At 41.6% G+C, this 18,915-nt stretch overlaps 2 protein-coding genes across 2 annotated transcripts; one reads left to right on the top strand and one right to left on the bottom strand.

The window, feature by feature from the left end:
* Position 1: 1 nt before the first annotated feature.
* On the bottom strand, positions 2-2,270 carry duoxa (dual oxidase maturation factor). The gene is made up of 6 exons (XM_085167176.1): positions 1,704-2,270; positions 1,433-1,490; positions 1,208-1,342; positions 839-1,043; positions 520-734; positions 2-427 (listed from the first exon to the last, which is right to left on the bottom strand). Exons 1-6 carry the CDS (start codon positions 1,959-1,961, stop codon positions 108-110), a joined length of 1,191 nt encoding a protein of 396 aa, XP_085023302.1. The 5' UTR covers positions 1,962-2,270; the 3' UTR covers positions 2-107.
* A 144-nt stretch (positions 2,271-2,414) lies between these two features.
* Positions 2,415-18,505, top strand: duox (dual oxidase). The gene is made up of 34 exons (XM_085167167.1): positions 2,415-2,581; positions 2,893-3,013; positions 3,103-3,186; positions 3,270-3,434; positions 4,078-4,265; positions 4,405-4,600; positions 6,274-6,440; positions 6,792-6,855; positions 7,210-7,306; positions 7,522-7,612; positions 8,694-8,796; positions 8,873-9,045; positions 9,127-9,302; positions 9,426-9,544; positions 9,640-9,777; positions 9,863-9,976; positions 10,316-10,518; positions 10,746-10,931; positions 11,169-11,394; positions 12,730-12,823; positions 12,909-13,084; positions 13,164-13,233; positions 13,369-13,410; positions 14,412-14,590; positions 14,687-14,917; positions 15,009-15,108; positions 15,191-15,240; positions 15,331-15,458; positions 15,542-15,695; positions 15,841-16,073; positions 16,150-16,308; positions 16,384-16,539; positions 17,851-17,979; positions 18,064-18,505. The coding sequence occupies exons 2-34, from the start codon at positions 2,947-2,949 to the stop codon at positions 18,184-18,186; spliced, it is 4,581 nt and encodes a 1,526-aa protein (XP_085023293.1). The 5' UTR covers positions 2,415-2,581; positions 2,893-2,946; the 3' UTR covers positions 18,187-18,505.
* Positions 18,506-18,915: the final 410 nt, after the last annotated feature.

Here is an 18,915-nt window from a genome sequence, read left to right as displayed (position 1 = left end):
ACGACGTCTTTATCATGGATATAAAGTTGACTATGGCGGCCGTATAAACTAACTATGGCAATGCCTTATTAATACACTGTTCGGTTTTGTCCCACAGTAGAATTTACTTATATTAAAGGTAAGAACTGTTGCTGCTTTAAACAAATGATTGAGACATTAACAGGCAGCAGAATGTTAATTTGTTGATTACTAATCTTCTCAAAAACTGTATGAACCACCCTCATGAATGTACTGACCTCTGTAACTTTTAAATTCACTGGTGAAATTGTCACTCCATCGAGGAAAAAGGAATTCAGGTAGCCCTCACTGTATGAATCATCCTCGTCTTCACAGCCGTCGACACCGACACTGAAAGCCTCTTTCATCTTCTCAGGGACCAAAAAGTCAAACATCACCACAAGAAGCCCAATGAAGGTGCACAGGATGCCTGAAAATCATCTGAGTTAGTAACAGTCGGGCTTGGAATGATCAATTCAAGAGCAAAACGTGCAAAATCTATCTGCAAATTCATGTGTTTACCTGTAGCCAGGGCCAGCCAAAACGAATGGCTGTATTCTGTTTCAAAGGAGTCAGTTCCTATGTAGAAAACACACTGAGGCACATTCATGATGGTGGTGAAGGAGATCATGGAGAAGAAGATGAATGCAGCAGTGGCAACCACCATGTACCCGGCGTACCGGATTACTGGCATGGAGAAAAGGATGTTGGCGAGCATCCAGCAGCAAAATGCTGTCCTGTGGAGCAATTATTGCACAGGGATTTGAATTTCTACATCGCCCGAAAATTAGAGCGCACGGTATTATTTGACAAAATCAAGATATGAGTTATTAACAATCACCAGAGCGTTGCAGAAGCGTATCGTCCAGAGTGTCTGTACTGAAAGATGAGACCGCACGGGCTGCTCGGGGTGAATTTTTCAGCGATATACAGAATGGGGTTGGGTAAACCTTTCTCCAGAGCTTCCTCATATTCTTCAATAGTGTCATGCCAGGTGAACATCTCATTGTAGTCAATGGTCTCATTAAACTGTACGACAGGATTTCCTGAGTGAGATCAAACAGATGTAAATACTACTAAGCAACACAGATAAAAAAGGAACTTTTCTGACGTGTAATTCCAGAAGATGTTGTTGTAGCACCGACTCCTTTCACAATAAAAACTCCAGGAATATTTGACGAGACGTCACAGGTTGCTTACAGTGACTCACCTTTCAGCGTAACGTTAATGCCGTACAGTCCGACATGCAAGCCGATCTCCGCGTTAACCACTGCGTTGCTGAAAGACTTATAGGTGGCTTTCGTGGTCATTCTGGCCTCGGCCCAGTCGTTAGTGAAGTTGAGTGCTGCAGGGAAAAAGATAACTTGAAAGTCTAGAAAACAAAGGTGGCAGAAAGAATAAAATCTTTGAAAAACAATACGAATGCAAAACTCACCCACTATCACGGCACCAATGAACAAGCTGGTAACTATTCTAAATGTCCAGAAGAGCCGCTGAGAGGGAGAGACAGAGACAAATTATTTCAGGTGGCTAGAATGGAAAAAAAAGATGAGGAAACTGAAATGACAGCATTACAACTGCTATTATTTTTGCACTTTTCAGCAACCACTGTTAGAGGCGCAGAAAGAGAGAGAACAATTGTGAGGTTTCGTCACTCATTTGCAGTGAGTAATAGTTTTTCTTTTTTTGGACTTGGTTGCACTCACCGACTTCCCTCGTATCCCGGGCAGAATGAGAAGAAGACTGACCGCTAACACAAGGAAGACCAGAATAATGGTGAGCAAGCGGCTGCTGAAGATAAACGGAGTCCTTTGTAGAGTGTAGAATGGGTAAATGTCATCGTAGAAAGTCATCTTAGCTTCTGCTCTTACAGACACAACTGAGACTAGACAGCGTAACAGAGAAGACAGTGTTAGTGACAGAGTTCTCAGTTTCCCCACCCAGATGCAGAGATAGACACTCATGTTACTCACAGCTGATAAGGTGCGTTACATTACTACGACTATGTAACACGGCATGATTAAACATAAACATGGCCGCCTTATTAACTTCTCTGGCACTGTGTGCCTTCGCTGCAAAGAAATAAATGCATCTGTTTAACAGACAAACACATGCAATCCTATACATCCATTCAGCCACCTCTGCCACTGTAATGTAAATCACTGCTCTTCTCTTTGCTCCATTCTGATTTTAGTGTGTTCAATCAACCTTTAAATAATCATGATAATAATAATGACAAAAACTCAACGAAACTATTGTATAGAAATAAGACAAACTATCTTACCTTAACGTTAAGTCAGTGATCACTGAAGGAGAAGGAAGTTAAGTGTGAAGGTTGAAGAAGCATATGCTTCTTTTATACCAGCAGGGCCCCCCCTCGTTTCACCAGGGAGGAGGATGCATTAACTGGAATACTGTGGAAAAGAGGTGTGATCCAGGAATGATGGCCATTCCCATTTGGGAAACAGGTCACATTCAGTTTGTGATAAGCTGTGCAGCACATTTAAACTTTAGTATTGCACCATCCCTCCGCAGCACCTGTGCTACTGAACTATTCTGCTCAACACTTCAACCTCTGCAGTAGGTGAGAATCAACTACTTGCTCATCTTCAGTCAGATACTAAGAGATAAAAGACACATGATATTTTCTTTGGACTAGAGTTAAATAGACATTAAATACACGTTAAATGGTACTGTCGCGATGAAGCGGTGCAGTTTAGGTTTTTGTCAAGTTTTGCTTTTTGTTTGAAAAAACTAGAGCGCAGTCGAGTTAAACTTGGAGGGATTTTTTTTCTTTCTGTTAAAGCAGCCTTGTTTAAAAACTAGCCTCTATTACATGTTAATAAGGATATAAAAGGAAATACAAGTTACCTTCACTCCGTCTTCTCTTCTCAGTACTCAACTACTCCTCTTGGCCGAATCCTGCGCTGAGGAGCACCTCTCGCATCAATGGATTTGCGTAAATGGGTTTGGAGTGTGTGTGCTGCGTTTGGCTTGGTGCTCACTGTTAGTGAACGTAAGTAGAAAGCAAAGACTGTGTTTTCAGACTCTTTTAACTTTATTAATGTAAAATAAATTCCAATTTGCTCGACATGTACCGAACAGATTCGCACTGCGAGATAACCTGGGAGGTTCCTCGCTTTGACGGCTGGTACAACAGTCTGGGATATCCCCGACGCGGAGCTGTCGGTAAGTCAAGGAGTTGCTCAAGTGTGCAGCCGCGGTGAACTCTGCAAACTCTACATCACCGCGCTGTGCTTGTGCTCGCGCAGGTACTCATCTGATGCGCCTCGTGCCCGCGCATTACTGGGACGGAGTCTACCATCCTGTCCAGGAGCCGCTGCTTCCAAACCCCCGCAGACTGAGTAGGCTGCTGGCGGAGGGGCCCTCGGGTCTCCCCTCCACACGCAACCAGACCGTGCTCTCGCTTTTCTTTGGTAAATATAAAGCTATATAAATAATGTAAAATAAAATGGTTCGCTGAGCAAAATAAGGATACAAAGCACAGATATTACTGACACTGAAACATGGCACGCCTAGAATCCTGACTGGAAATTTACTTGTGCACCTTCAAGGGGGAAACTTTTTAAAAACGTAATTTAGGGCCAATACAGCAAACCTTTCACGCATTATGAAGGTCGGATTTGATGGTGTTTCAGTGTGTGTAGTTTTACGTCTTGTTGACTCTGAAATTAATGTTAATTTAGATCATCCTTCAAAATAAGAGTTCGGAGGCGTTACCAAGATGTCTGCTGAGATAGTGGTGTGCGATACTTGGGAAATTGATAACAATTAAATGCATGGCTAGTGTCGCCTATACCAATGACAATACCGATACTTTTAACCGATAAAGGCAACTTATCTAGGGGAGAGGAGTGTGACATGATTCACCGGATGAATCATCATAAATCATCATAAATGTGCAAATGCTGGACACATTTTAATGACCACTGAATCACTGTGAACTTTCCACAGTACTTAGTTTTACTGTCATCTGAGCGCCTGGTTCACTCTGACAACTGCTAATATATGTAGTACAGTATAAAGCAGGTAAAAGGAAGTTATTTTCCATTTTTTCAGGTTATCATGTTACATTTGAAATTTTTGACTCAAGAACTCCTGGTTGCCCACCTGAGTTCATGCACATCCCAGTCCCAAAAGGTGACCCTGTCTTTGACCCGACCGCCTCCGGGAAAGTCCTCCTGCCCTTCCAAAGAGGACCGTGGGACAAAGAGTCAGGACAGAGTCCCAGTAACCCTCGCATACAGGTACCAATTCTATCTTGACCATTGTAAACTAGTGTTGCGTCTAAGGTCCTGCTGCAGTCTTCAGAGTAAATGTGTCTCTGTGCACGGTATGGGCAATTTTTTCCTGATTTATATGTGACATGCACACTATATAATACAGGTCAACTTGGTGACCGCCTGGATAGATGGTAGCTCTATTTATGGCCCCTCCACTTCCTGGTCCGACTCCCGGAGAAGCTTCTCTGGAGGCCTCCTCACTTCAGGCTCTGAGTGGAACATGCCCAAGAAAGGAGGACACCAGATGTGGAGCGCTGCTGATCCCTCTACAAGAGAAGCTGTAGCACAAGGCCTTTATGGTGAAAAAACAACGTTTTGACAGTGTCAAACACTAATTTCCCATTCGACAAGATCACTAAATATAAATATAAATAATATAAAAAAGGAACAAAATTAACCCTCTTATATGTAATTATAATAGTTACATGTAGGAGGACATATAGCATGCAGGGAAGAGCTTTTTAAAAACGTAATTATTTTCTACAAATGGAGTCTGGGAAGCCCACACAAATAGTATTATTTTACATTTTTTAAATCTTAATGTTGTTTCCAAGAGATGACATTTAGTGTGCCAAAACTTAACAATGCAGTTGCCTATTATCTGAATATTTTCTTCTCCTTAAAAAAAGTAAGAGGAAGTCATTATATATCGAGACTGATACTGAGGTTTTTCACATACACTATATGGAAAATATTGGGCCACACCTCTTAAATTCAGTGTTTTTATTCAATTCAATTCAGTTTTATTTATATAGCGCCATATCACAACAACAGTCATCTCATGGTGCTTTATATTGTGAGGTAAAGACCCTAGAAGGATAGAGAGAAAATCCCGAATACTCAAATGACCCACTTTAAAGACGCACTTGGTGACAGTGGGAAGGAGAAACTCCCTTTTAAAAGGAAGAAACCACCAGCGGAAACAGGCTCAGGGAAGGGTAGTGATCTGTCACAGCCAGTTGGGGTTAGAGGGAGACAGGATGACACTGTTATCACCACAGGTGTATAAAATCAAGCACCAGTCATGGAGTCAGCCTTTGTAGACAGGTGTGTAAGATTGGGTCATTCTGAAGAGCTCACTGGATTTGAGCGTGATACTATAGCAGGATGTCACCATTGCAACAAATTAGGTTGTGAAATTTCTTCCCTGTAGATCTAAGTTCAAGCATTTAGGAACCATAGCAACACAAAACAGCAGACCATGTAAGGTTACAGAGTTGCCAAGTGAGGCAGATAGTGTGGAAAAGTTGCCAACACTCTGCTGGCTCAATAACTGCAGAAGTCTAAACCTTCTCTGCATAAACATCAGCACAAGAATGGCGAACTGGGAACTTCATGCCCCTCTAAGTTAAAACTGCAGGTGCCTCAGTACTTTTGTCCACACAGTGTATATGTTTTTCTTTGTAAGCATCACTAAATCATTGTGATTGCACATTATATATGTCCAAATCACATAACTCTCTTTGCACGCCATGTGGTAATATCCACAAAATCAAGAAAACAAACACCCAAAAAATGTATGCAAATACTTCTTCACCCTCAGTCTGTGTTACAGTCTGCCAGGGTGAGTCAAGGGAGGCCCAGACTGACGTGGGTTATGACTCTGTAGTTGTTTTGTAAATGGCCTGTCACGCCAACCACAGTAAATCCCTTTCTTTATAGCAGAGAAGATGGCATACAGGTGTCATGAAACCAGTGTTTTTGTTGGCTGTCTGGGGAGGATCTTCTCCTTTTGTCACCACTCTGTTGTCACGTCCTTAAAAACAAGTAGCTAAATTATCATTCTATTAGCGGTCAGAGATCTTGAAAAATCAACACAAAATGCATGAAATATTAATGATCGTTCGGTTGATTTTTATTTTAAAATATTAATTGCAAAGGCAATTTCTGTATATTTTGTTGTGATAATAATGCAAAATGAAATGATGGCAGAGGAGAATTTGCTAGATTTTCTGTCTTCTTCTCTGCCCAGAGTTGGGAAATGCCTGGGCTAACGAGAACGTGTTCACAGCAGCAGAGGGGATTATCTGGTTTCGGTACCACAATCATATCGCCTCCAAACTCCACAACAATCACCCAGAGTGGTCAGACGAGGAGCTGTTTCAAAACGCCAGGAAGACCGTTGTGGCCACATTCCAGGTAGATGGAAAAGTCTCCACGTAATCCTCTCGCTGCACAGATGCTGATTTAATTTGCACTCTTGAGAGAAGAAGGTTGCATCAATGCTAGGTGGTCGTTAAAGGCGAATGCATCATCCCTCACTCATTTGATTAGCACTTCTGCTCCCTGCGCAAGCTGTCATGAACCGCAGTGACCATGTCTTGATGTTTTTAGTTGTTTTTAGAACAATAGATCATTCACCCGCAATTAATTATTTTTAAAATGTAAGCTACTGGATTCATTATCACATCAATCTACTGCGTTATGCCTGGTTCATGCACAGTTTAAATGTAAAAAACTGACTGTTTTTCCTGCCTTGTTTCCACACAGAATATTGCTCTCTATGAATGGCTGCCTGCGTACCTTAATGGCAAAAAGCTTCCTCCCTACCCAGGTAAGAATCAGCCAGAGTGCATGTGCATGTAGAAGCAGGGAAGAACAGGTCATGCACCGGTGACCACAAGCCGTGGTGAGGTGAGGTTTGACAAAAAGTGTGTGCCGTCAGCAAAGCATTAACCCGAGTCTTCTTCTTGTGCTGAATAAGCAGCCACGGCTGAAGAAAGTTAGAAGATAATGGTCAGATGATCCCATCACCTCAGTCACTTTTTCACTGTTTCTATTCACTGCGTTTGTTGGCTCACTGCGGTAGAAGTTTGCATGCTTGAGGAGCAATTCTCACTCTGTTGTTGTTGTTGTCACTCTTTTTTTTAACTTTGTTTTTCTTATGTTCTGACTTACATGTATGCAGGTTACCAGAAGTTTGTTGATCCAGGGATCTCGCCTGAGTTTCAGGCTGCTGCCATACGGTTTGGTATCACTATGGCTCCACCTGGTGTTTACATGAGGTAATGATTCTTTATTTCCTGGGACCACTGGGAACAGGGGGAATGGGGAACACGCCTCTCAAGTTTAAAGAAACATACCACTGCTTCCCATATTTCCTTTGGTTAAAAATTATAAAAGCTCAGTATCCTGCTGTGAATATTGTTAGACACCATGTAAAACCCTACATCTAGATGCTGTGAGAATAACTGTGCGTTGTCGCTTTGTTTTCCTACAGAAACAGAACCTGCCATTTTCGGGAAATTATCAACATCGATGGGAGCGCATCGCCAGCAATGCGCCTTTGTAACAGCTTTTGGAAACGTCAGGTATGTTTTGTTTAGACCGTTGCATTTTATTAAGTTTGCTAGTGCACCACATGCTTCACCATCAGCTTTCTTTTTGATGTTCTTATTTGTATTAAAGACTTTTAGTGAGAGCAGGATCAAAGTAGTTGTTTATTTTTTTTTGTGGAAACACAGAAAGAGACAAATCCCAAGGATGACTGAAAAGATATTTAATCAGTTCAGTTTTATGTAAATGCTGCCAGTTCACCGCAAGAGTTTTATCAAGGTGATTTGAAAGGATAAAGAGTGTACAGTATTAGTGATAGAACCCCAGTAATCAAACAGCGTGAGGAAGCACTTGGTGACAGTGTGGAAGAAGAACTCCATTTTGGCTTTTGCCATTGTAACCTGAACGTGACGTGTGTCCCTCTATCTTAATAAAGTGATCTACACTGCTGGCACCAAGTATAACATCTACAATATCTGAATCTAGGGCTTGTATCAAGAATCTTAGACCTAGCGCTTTCCAGTTTAGAATTATCACAGATTTACTCAGATTCACGCTCACTGATCTACTAGGTTTGGGAAGGAGACTGGCAGCAGCAAGCTTTGTTGGAGTAAATAAGACCTCCAACACACACAACACACAGGACCAAAGATTTATGAAGCAGAAAATTAGCTTTATGTAAATGTCTTGTTCAGTTCCATTTGGCTTTTTGTTAAAGTTGGAATACTTTCAAGTAAAATAAACAACTCAAATATACCGCAAAAATAATTTAAACAACCGAAATGAATGTAAAAACCAGAAAGAAATGAAATAGTTCAACACCCCAAACAAAAAGGAAAAGAAAGGAAAATGTGTTACCAATTGACTATTTATTGGATGTCAGCCTTCAGTTTCTTATGATGTCAGTTTAATCAGTTATCAGTTTATCTCCAAGATCAAAAAACAACCCGAGTCTCTGAGTTTCACCATGACTGGTTAAAGGGTGATGGAATAGAGAGGTATTTTTTTCTGTGTACAGTATTGTGCATGTGACAGAATTTAAAGCATGAACTACTATACTATGCACTTCCCATTCCTAGATTTTAAAATGTTTCTATCATTCTTTTATTTCCCCAGGAAGTTAATATGAAGAAAAGCCAGGATGTAGATGACCTCCTTATGGGAATGGCCTCCCAGATTGCAGAGAGAGAAGATAATATTGTTGTGGAGGACTTGAGAGGTTTTTAATCTTTCTTATTCACTACCCAATAAATAAATAAATATCCAGCGCTCTGATTTTATTTATACTTTGATAGATTTTATGTACGGACCGTTGAGGTTCACCCGGACAGATCTGGTGGCTATGACCATCCAGCGAGGAAGAGACTTTGGTCTACGGAGTTACACTGAGATTAGAAAGGCTCTGGATTTGCCTCCTGTAAACAGATTTGAGGATATTAATCCTGAGCTCAACCACACCAACCCACAGGTACAAATCTGAAAACCAAACACACAGTAAAGAAAGTTGGGCATTAATCCTGGGAATTAAACGTGTGTGTTGTTGCAACAGTTGCTCCGCGACATTGCAGAACTGTATAATGGAGACATCTCAAAGCTGGAGCTCTTCCCTGGAGGACTGCTGGAAACTCTTGATGGGCCGGGTCCTGTTTTCTCCGCTATTGTGCTGGATCAGTTTGAGCGTATAAGAAATGGAGATCGTTTTTGGTTTGAGAACAAGCAGAATGGGTAATTTCAGTTTCCTCATACAGTAGAAAGAGAATATTTTATCCTTTACATTTACAAACTTCTGAACAGAAAATTCACTGCATTTGAATTAGTCGTCTCAGTGTTTTTTTCTTGGGGTTCCAGTTTGTTTTCGGATAAAGAGATCCAAGCGATCCACAGTGTGACGTATCGTGACGTCCTTATTGCGGTGACAAGTGCAGAGGCCTCACATATACAGAATAACGTGTTCTTCTGGAAGGATGGTACAAATAAATGAAGTCTATAATCAAAAAGTTTCAGTTTTATATATAAATATGTCCTTTTAAAATAAAAAAAAAGCTCTCTTTGTTGTCATTAGGTGACCCCTGCCCTCAACCCACACAGCTAAATGCATCAATGCTCCATTCTTGCACTAATGCCACAAAACTTGATTACTTTGATGGGAGCAGGGCTGGCTTTGGGATATTTGTTATTGTCATGTTCCTCTTCCCTGTTGGTAAGTATCGTCACAGTCTCGCTGTCTTCTTGCTTGGCAAAAACTCTGATTTGAATGTGAAGCATTTGATTGTTTTCCTTTACAGTGAGTTTTCTGGTGGCCTCTACGGTGGCGTATCTAAGAAAGTATCGCTACAGGAAGTTCCAAAGAAGAAAGAAAGCTGGTGACAGAACAGATGAGGCGGCTGTGGGACTCAGTGGTATGAAATCAAAATAAGATTTAAAAGGAAAAGCTTCAAACGTTATTTATTTGCAGTGTCCATTGTTGGGTTAGATCAATGTCAGTTTATGTCATCAGCTATGATTTATGTCTCATTAAAAAAATGAGCGGGTTGTGTGAATATAACTGTAAAAATATGTCATCTAATAATACTAATGAATCTAAGGATATAGTTGACCTTAAACCTACTAGAAACAAGAAAAGCTGGAGATGGTTAAAGAAGTCTTTAGTTTTTCTCTGCTCATGTTCTTTTAGACTCCTCCATATTTTATCCAGAAAACTATCACAACCTTCATCTCATTCTGCTTATGTTCTCTAGCACACGAGTGGCAGGGTCATAAAAAACAGTTGCAGCCCGTCAGCGTGGAGATCGATGAGAAGCGGAGGCTGCAGGTCTGTGACAGATCTGGAACTGCTCACCGCTGCATCAATCTGCGCAACCAGGACTACCTAGATGTCGTTCTCTCCAACGACTGTCAGCAGAAGGCTCTGCTGCTCAAAGTGCCAAAAGAGTATGACCTGGTGAGTACTGGGATAAGATGGTTTTAACCTATGGATACAGTTGTAATCAGATTACCAAAAACCCAGAAAAGCCCCTGCAGCATCTAGTGCAGGCACCAACGTTCTCACTGACAAAGTGATGCCCCCCTTTTTTTCCACCTCATCTGGTCCTAGATGCATGCATGCATCATTAAAATCTATTGCTTTTATCACCCTCTTCCTTTTTAAATAATGTTTTACACATTCAGGTGCTGTTTTTTGATGAAGAGAGCAAACGTATGGAATTTGTCAGGCAACTGCGCCCAGAGGTGACAGACGTCAGGCCGGAGGTTAAAGTCAGAGAGATGAGGGAGAAGGGACTGCTGAAGGAGGCTTTGACCAGAGAGCAGAGGGCTCAGATTGTTGAAACTTTCATTCGCCACGCTTTCTCCAAGGTACAGTCACCTTCTGGATGTTTATGTCATTCTGTCTTCTGTCACCTGTGGCAGCAGCTTTGTGCTTAGCCGCAAAATGTCGTCAATTCTAGTTGAAGGTCAAATTAGACAGACCACAAACCAACAGAACTAATTGTTGGTCTTGATTGTGATCTCACCTGCCATGACATTATGCTGCTGACGTTTGTGATATTAGTAATGACACTATGGTGACATGTAATAACACTTCCCTCACAGGTCTTGGAAATAGAGAAGTGTGACGCCGGAGACATGAGTGGCATATCCCACAAGAAAGCCAGGGAGGTTCTCCAGTGTGAGCTGACGGCGTCGGAGTTTGCTGATGCACTTGGCCTCAAATCCGATTCCTTATTTGTGGACTCCATGTTTACACTAGCTGATAAAGATGGCAATGGCTACCTCTCCTTTCAAGAGTTTCTGGATGTTATTGTTATCTTTATGAAAGGTAAAACTAGTGACTTTAAAGTATGCTCTGTCTTTTAGCCACCGCTCTAAAAGTGCATCTGCAATTTAAATTCTTTTAATAGTAATTAAAAAAACAAACAAACTCCAAAACAACAAACAAGAATGGGTTTCTATAATTTTAAAAAATGCTGGAACAGTATTTAAAGCATCATGAAAAACAGTCCAACTTCAAGTACAAATGAAGAACATCAGTCACACACATGAAAGCAGTTACACTGTAGATACACTGCTCCAAAAAATAAAGCAACACATCTCATTTAGGAATGATAGGATGCCACGTTGCATAATGGAAATGAAAATGATCAACATACAGAGGGCTGAATTCAAAAACACCACAAAAATCAAAGTGAAAAATGATGAGGCAGGCTAGTCCAGTTTGCCAAGCAACTCAAAATGCTACTCAGTAGTTTGTATCGCCGCTACCTGTTTGTGCCCATCACTGATAACATCGCATCATGTTCCTAATGAGACGACAAATGATGTCCTGGGGGATCTCCTTCCAGATTGACCAAGGCATCACTGAGCTCCTGGACAGTTTGAGGTGCAAACTGGTGTCCCAGAGGTGTTCTACTGGATTTAGCTCAGCCAGTTAATGTGTGAACCTGCTCTCATCTGTGAAAGCACAGGCCAGCAGAGGTGGACCTGCCACTTCTGGTATTCTATGCTAACTGACAATCGGGCTCCACTGCCAGGAAGTGAACACGGGACCCTGTGAGGATGTTGGGCCCTCAAACCACCCTCATGAAGTCTAAATGTGATTGTTTGGACAGGGACGTTCACACCACTGGCCTGCTGGTTGTCATTTTCTTGCTCTGGCAGCTCTCATTCAGCTCCTTTTTACACAAAGGAGCAGATACTGATCCCGCTGATGGGTTAAGAAACTTCTGTCCAGCTTTCTGCTTTCTGGAATCTCCTCCACTGTCTTGAGACTGTGCTGGGTGAAGTAGTAAACTTTCTAGTAACGGCACATATGTCGTCCTGGAGGAGCTGAACTACCTGTTCAACCTCTGTACGGTTCAGGTATCGCCTCGTGCTACCAGTAGTTACACTGACTATAGCCAAATGCAAAAGTTGTGAATAAAAAGCCCAAAAACAACCCCCCAAATCATTCCTGTTTCGGGGGTTGTTTCATTGCTGCCCCTCTGGTGCACCTGTAAACTGATTAACAAGCCCCTCTGCTACTTAACTGACCAGATCAATATCCCAGAAGTTTAACTGACCTGATGCTGTACTTTGAAAAGTCTTCCTTTAATTGTTTTTTTTTGATTGATAGAGGTCTAAATTCTGATGTCTGATGATATGTGTATGTGTTCAGGGTCTCCAGAGGAAAAATCCAAACTCATGTTTTCTATGAACGACATTGGCGAAACTGGTTTCTTATCAAAAGAAGAATTTGCCAGGATGCTCAGGTTTGGTCTTTCCCTTTTTTTATGAGTGCACCACATTTATTCTGTGTGTTTTATGGGTCATTTTCAACCTTTTGATGAATTGCAGGTCTTTCATAGAAATCTCCAACGGTGCTCTTTCAAAGAGTCAGGCAGAGGACGGCATCAAGGCCATGATGCAGGCCGCGGGCTTTGATGACAAGGAGAAAATCTCGTGGGAGGACTTTCATTTTCTGCTGCGGGATCACGAGAAGGAGCTGCAGTTTGCTCAGCTCAATGTCAAAGGTTGGAGAAAGTTTTTATTAAGAGCATCCTCCTTTTTCTGACCTTGTCTGATGCAGTTGTGTGTCTGGCATGTGCACAGGGATGGAGAAACAGGGGAAGAAGAAGCTGAGTCGAGACCAGAGAGTGTCCTTCATTTGTCCGGCAAACAGGTGAGAAAACTGGATGTCATCAACTCATTGACATCAAAAATGTTTGTAATACTTAAGACAAAAATCAGGGATTATTTATTTCTTTTATCCAGCTTGTATTTCTGTGATGTTCAATATTGTTTTGCTTTTTTTCAGCAGTCACAAGACAGACGGACCAGAGATACGCAAACGGAAAAGGTATGGTTTCTTTAAGTTCTTTAAAGAATGAAAATTATGAATACCAAGAAAGACAAAAGTGTACCACAGCTTTAAATAAAACCATACTTGGTGTGTGGACTGTATTTACAAGACAACCTAAATGCAAAACCAAAGCTGAGCCTTAATTAGGCTGATGAAGTTCAACAATCAAAGTAAATAAATAGAAAACAAACTAAAGGAAAATGGGGCAAAACTTTAAAAAAAGGCGTAAGCCTAAGTTGCAGAAGATGCCGTGAGTGACAAAGACAAGGCCCAATCACATTGAAGGACTGATGGACACACAGACAAAGACGGCAAGTGAGAACAAAAGAAGGCACACAGGAAAAGTAGTCTTCAAAGTAAGACATGAAATATTTTAAAGAGAGACATCGGCTGCTTGTCACTGTGCTAACATGTCTCCTGGCTTCCTTCACTTGGATCCTTTCCTTGCATTTCAACTCCACTCAGCAAGCATGTGAAAGAAAGAAAGAAAGAAAGAAAGAAAGAAAGAAAGAAAGAAAGAAAGAAAGAAAGAAAGAAAGAAAGAAAGAAAGAAAGAAAGTGAGGAAGTGAGGAAGGGGCAGCCCGAGCTGCCAGTTGAATCCTTGCTTGTGTAGTGTTAGTCTTATACATCACTGAGGTGTGCCCTGCTGCACACCTGAATTACCTTTCAAATCCACAAGTAAACACAATGCCTGACAATGTAACTGTGTGTTGGTTGTAAAAATATAAAAACAAATTGCTGCTTTTTATGATGCTGCAACACGTTGAAGTTAGATTAACCCTCCTACTTCAGTGTGCTAGATTAATGACACACATTCTAGGTGGGGCAGTGATTAGCAGTGTTGCCTCACAGCAGGAAACGTTCATATCCACCAGCTGGGTGGGACCTTTTTCTGTGGTGTTTGCATGTTTTCTGTTTTCTTTTTGCATCTGTTTTAACACTTAGATTGGAAAACAAGACATTTTGAATAAAATGTAACAGGTTCAACTGTTTTCAGGTTAAATGTCCATACTCCAAATGTCTATGTGAAGCCAAAGCGCCAGAAGTACATAAAGAACATGGTCCAGCAGAAAATCCAGCAGTTCAAACGTTTCGTTGAGAATTATCGGCGTCACATTGTGTGCTTCATCATCGTGTACGGCATCACAGCTGGTGTTGCACTTGAAAGATGTTACTGTGAGTGGAAATCTTCCTTGTGTGTCCCCACTGCATCACAACCCCGTAGCACGTTCATTCCCCCCCGTCTAATCTGAATACAATTACTGTGCGCAGACTATGGTTTGCAGGCTGTATCTACAGGTGTCCCCGAGACATCCATGGTGGGTATCCTCGTGTCCCGTGGTTCAGCCGCTGCCATCTCCTTTCTGTTTCCTTACATGCTTCTCACCGTGTGTCGCAACCTCATCACGCTGTGCCGAGAGACCTTCCTGAATCGATACATCCCCTTTGACGCTGCCATTGACTTTCATCGCTTTATGGCCATGAGTGCCATCATCCTCTCAAGTTGGTATTCACGGGAAGGATGGTCACGATTTGATGTTTGGTGATATAAATATTCATGTGGTGCTCACTGTTTTCTGTGTTTCCATTACAGTTGTTCACAGTTTGGGCCACGTGGTCAACATCTACGTCTTCTCCGTCAGCGACCTTAACATCCTATCTTGTCTCTTCCCAAAAGTCGTAGCAAACAACGGGTAAGACTTCAAACATGCAGATGTAGATGTAGCAGATTTTGGAATTTTATCCCAGTTTATGTTTAGTGTGTTTTCCTTTTAGGTCTGAACTTCCTCCCAAGTGGTACTGGTGGTTCTTTCAAACTGTTCCAGGTATGCTATGAAATAGTTGATTACAGACATGCTGCAGTATTACTTTTTTAATAATTAATTTGCTTGCTCTGCATTTTTCTTTTCTTATAGGAATGACTGGGGTCTTGCTTCTCTTTGCGTTCGCATTCATGTACGTTTTTGCCTCACACTATTTCCGTCGCATCAGTTTTCGTGCATTTTGGATCACCCATTACCTCTATGTTGCCGTGTACATTCTTGTAAGTACTATTTGGGTTTAAAGCGCACAACTGAGGCAGTTTTGAACAGCTGTGTGATACCAGCTTTGGTTTTGTCCTGACAGACAGTTATTCATGGCAGTTTCGCTCTGCTTCAAGAGCCTAGTTTCCACATCTACCTCATCCCACCTGGCCTGCTCTTCCTCCTGGACAAACTAATCAGCCTGAGTAGGAAGAAGGTGGAGATCCCGGTTATCAGAGCTGAGCTGCTGCCATCAGGTGACTCTTTCGGGAGATTAAACATGGCTTTTCTCTATTAAATGGCTCATTGTTCTGTCTCGACCTGATTTCTGGTAATGAAAATGTTGCATTGTCTTCACTGAAATCGTGCAATGTGTTTGTGCATGACTTATCCTACCTGCAGGTGTGACACATCTGGAATTCAAGCGGCCACAGGGCTTTGTTTACCGTTCGGGCCAGTGGGTTCGCATAGCATGTCTGATGTTGGGCACGGATGAGTACCACCCATTCACTCTCACATCAGCTCCTCATGAAGAGACGTTGAGCCTGCACATCCGAGCTGTGGGGCCGTGGACCAGCCAGCTCAGAGAGCTCTACACTGAGGAAAACCTGCTGGAGCTTGGAGCTTTTCCAAAGGTAGGTTGTTTTTGCATGTGGTTTCATCTGAATCTCAGTTATTTTCATGGCACTGGTATTCATCTTTCACCCTAAGCTGTACTTGGATGGACCTTTTGGCGAGGGCCATCAGGAGTGGATTGACTTTGAGGTGTCTGTTCTGGTGGGAGGAGGAATTGGAGTCACCCCGTTCACTTCAATTCTCAAAGACCTGGTGTTCAAGTCCTCTGTCAAGTCCAAGGTTTTGTGCAAAAAAGTGAGTCCTGAATGAAACAACCGGAAACACATTTTATCTTGAAATTCTCCTCCTAACAGTCCTGTACTTTTTCAGGTTTACTTCATCTGGGTGACACGGACACAGCGTCAGTTTGAGTGGGTGTCAGACATCATCAGGGAGGTGGAAGAAATGGACACTCACGATCTGGTGTCGGTCCACACTTATATTACTCAGGTGGCTGAAAAGTTCGACCTGCGCACGACCATGCTGGTGAGATCTGCAGTCACCATTTCAAAGTATCACATGAAATAGAGAGTGTAGTGAAATGTATTTAAACCTTTATCAAACAATTAAATCAATATTTGTATTAAAGGGATTGTTTAAGACAGTGGTGTTCAAATCCAGGCCTCGAGGGTCGGTGTCCTGCAGGTTTTAGATGTGTCCTTGATCCATCACAGCTGATTTAAATGGCTAAATGACCTCCTCAACATGTCTTGAAGTTCTCCAAAGGCCTGGTAATGAACTAATTATTTGATTCAAGTTTGTTGACCCAGGGTGAGATCTAAAACCTGCAGGACACCGGCCCTCATGGCCTGGAGTTGGCCAAACCTGGTTTAGGATGTCAAATGCCTTGATGAGAGTTAGATGACAAGATTCATGTCACTAACAAGGAAGCTAACCTGTGCAAAACATCTGTAAAGCTGGCTATTAAACACATTACATCTTATTTGTCTAATTTTGATAAAACCTTTACTTTGCTGATTTCTTAGCAGAATCGCTTTCATGGGCACGATTAGAATTTGCTTTGTTCCTATTGAACAGTCAGGGCAAGTGCTCCTTTGAAACCACTTTTTACAGGTCAAACAAATAGAATAGAACACATGACTGAGTTTCAGGGGCTGTTTTCCCTGGTTTCCAGACTTTTAGCTGAAGTTTTGAGTCATCCATTAATTAGAAAGCTCCTCCATTTAGCATGTCAAAAAGTATCCTTAGGCAATATACCGGTGCCCTCGGTGCATCTCTTAGAGTGTGAAAAATGATATTATGCATAGAGTATAGATTTGTTTGAATCCCACTCGTAGTACAAAATATGCAAATTTATTGTAATTACCCAAACCGCTATCAATCTTCCCATGTGAGGAAAGTTAATAAGTGGGCTAACATTAAACAACCAGAGACTTAGTGTTTTAATGGTCACGGGTCACAAAACTAGAGAACCAAAGAAAACAAGATTAACAGCCAAACAGAAACATAAAGGGAGTAGCATCCCTGAACCTGGTGTGTGTTTCTGTAAACATGTAAGACTGACATCTTGCTTAGTTTTCAGAGTTTGGTGAGTGTCTTAAACAGCAAGATACTACAGCGCAATCAGTGTAGAAAACAAAAAAGAAAAAAAGCTACAATGAACCTGTAATTGAAAGCTCCACTAGAATGAGACACAGGAAGGCTGCTGAGACTGAATCCCAGCTGCCCTGAAAGGCAGTCTAACGACACTTTTAAAGCAAATGAAGTGATAACTCTTGTCAGGATTCACATGAGCACTGTACTCACTAATGATTTTTCCCATCTTTGTGTGTGCAGTACGTGTGTGAGCGCCATTTTCAAAAAGTGTGGAACCGCAGCCTCTTCACCGGCCTCAGGTCCGTCACCCACTTTGGCCGCCCGCCCTTCGTCTCCTTTTTTAGCTCCCTGCAGGAGGTTCATCCAGAGGTCAGGCCTTCATCAGTCCTTATTTACCCGACGGAGGACATGAGTGGATTATTCTAACGTCTGAATTTGTATCATTTTCTTTAGGTGGGTAAAATTGGTGTGTTCAGCTGTGGTCCTCCAGGACTGACCAAAAATGTGGAGAAAGCTTGCCAGCAGATGAACAAGAGGGATCAGGCCCATTTCATACATCACTATGAAAACTTCTAACTTATTTACAGAAAGAACAAAACTAGCCATGTTTATGTGATAAGAATGGTAGAGCCATTTTGGTAGACTTTAGTTTTTATTTTAATTACTTGAATTACTTGAAGGATACAACCTGATACATTTTAATCCAATCATGAACATCATTGTAAATTAGAATCAATAATCGTATATCTTGTGAGAAATAATGCACCTATAATTTGTCAAATCATTTTTATTCATTGTGAATCTTTTGAGTGTTTTTATCTGAAGTGTACGGCCGGTTTATATTGTTGATTTCTTGCTTTATTGTATCTGTATAAATTTGAGAAATAAACAAACATTATACATTAAAAATCTGGAGGGTTTTGTGCTGCTTTTGGCTCCTTCTGCAAGCTTTTGGACTAAACATTCACTTCAATAACCAAAACTCCTAAAATGGATTTGCTGGTTGAGTGGTAAGCCAGACAAGCCTCACTGCAATAAACAGCGGATTGCATTTATTGGTTTGCTTATCAAACACACTTAAGATCAGATGGGTGGATGCACGGGTATCATAAAGTTCTAGTTTAACTTCAAGCACGAGATACAAGCTGACGTGACCACAGAAGCACTTAAAAGTATTTTGCAGGTGAAAGGCCTTAAGAGGTTCTGAGCAGCACTAATGAGGAAGACATGGTCTTTGAAGTAATATGGATTTTGTGCCTCTGGGACAATTTTATTTCAAAGCAGTTTATAACAACAGTTGTCCTG

The sequence above is a fragment of the Neolamprologus multifasciatus genome, chromosome 7, assembly GCF_963576455.1.
Source record: "Neolamprologus multifasciatus chromosome 7, fNeoMul1.2, whole genome shotgun sequence".
NCBI lineage: Eukaryota > Metazoa > Chordata > Actinopteri > Cichliformes > Cichlidae > Neolamprologus > Neolamprologus multifasciatus.
This window is presented reverse-complemented; position numbering and strand designations above follow the sequence as displayed.

Bases quoted from the DNA above. Each gene is read 5' to 3' on its own strand.
- duox (XM_085167167.1), top strand. From the start codon at position 2,947: ATGGATTTGCGTAAATGGGTTTGGAGTGTGTGTGCTGCGTTTGGCTTG. The intron at 6,441-6,791 runs GTAGATGGAAAA...GTTTCCACACAG, and splicing joins CCGTTGTGGCCACATTCCAG to AATATTGCTCTCTATGAATG. The intron at 16,540-17,850 runs GTGAGATCTGCA...TTGTGTGTGCAG, and splicing joins ACCTGCGCACGACCATGCTG to TACGTGTGTGAGCGCCATTT.
- duoxa (XM_085167176.1), bottom strand. From the start codon at position 1,961: ATGAGTGTCTATCTCTGCATCTGGGTGGGGAAACTGAGAACTCTGTCA. The intron at 1,044-1,207 runs GTGAGTCACTGT...GATCTCACTCAG, and splicing joins CATTAACGTTACGCTGAAAG to GAAATCCTGTCGTACAGTTT. The intron at 428-519 runs GTAAACACATGA...GATGATTTTCAG, and splicing joins TTGGCTGGCCCTGGCTACAG to GCATCCTGTGCACCTTCATT.